Source organism: Fulmarus glacialis, unplaced genomic scaffold, assembly GCF_000690835.1.
Source record: "Fulmarus glacialis isolate BGI_N327 unplaced genomic scaffold, ASM69083v1 scaffold24418, whole genome shotgun sequence".
NCBI classification, from domain to species: Eukaryota; Metazoa; Chordata; class Aves; order Procellariiformes; family Procellariidae; genus Fulmarus; species Fulmarus glacialis.
The window spans coordinates 1-467 of NW_009229266.1; the positions used below are offsets into that span (position 1 = coordinate 1).

The following is a 467-nucleotide window of genomic DNA, read 5'->3' on the forward strand; positions in this document are numbered from 1 at the left end:
CAAGGACGTGTCCCCAAGTCGTGGGTCAGGCTTAAATCCGCGGGGTCCCCCAGGTTGAGGATGTTGGGCGGCTCCTCCACAAGGGTTTGACGTTCAGGGTGAAGCCCTGCCGGGGCAGGCGGAGGCTGGGGAGAGCTGGACGAAAAGGGAATGGGGGGAAGAAAGAAACACCCCTCAGTGTCTCTGTTGGAGCCTGGGTTTATGTAGGACCTATTAAAACTGCCGGGAGCGAGTTGCTCGCCCCCGAAGACGGCGGCGATGGGGTGAGCTGGATGTAGGTGGGCTTGGGAGGGCCATCACTTGCTGCCCGTGAAGTCCACGGTCCCGCACCCTGTTGTCCCGCTGTCCCTGTCCCCCTGCAGCGGGGCCGGGGTCCCCTCCCCGCTGAGCGCCCCGTACCCTTCCCCGCAGTTCAGCTGCTGCGGGGGCGTCTCCTACAAGGACTGGTCCCAGAACATGTACTTCAA

The 467-nt window shown here is 63.6% G+C and overlaps 1 protein-coding gene across 1 annotated transcript in view; it reads left to right on the forward strand.

The window, feature by feature from the left end:
* Window positions 1–362: 362 nt before the first annotated feature.
* The window catches only part of TSPAN33 (tetraspanin 33), a gene marked incomplete at its 5' end in the record, with an annotated part of 1,105 nt that continues 1,000 nt past the window's right edge, over window positions 363–467 (forward strand). Inside the window, one exon of the mRNA XM_009583808.1 lies at window positions 363–456. Coding sequence (XP_009582103.1) covers window positions 363–456 — 94 coding nt within the window. The remainder of the gene's footprint in view (window positions 457–467) is intronic.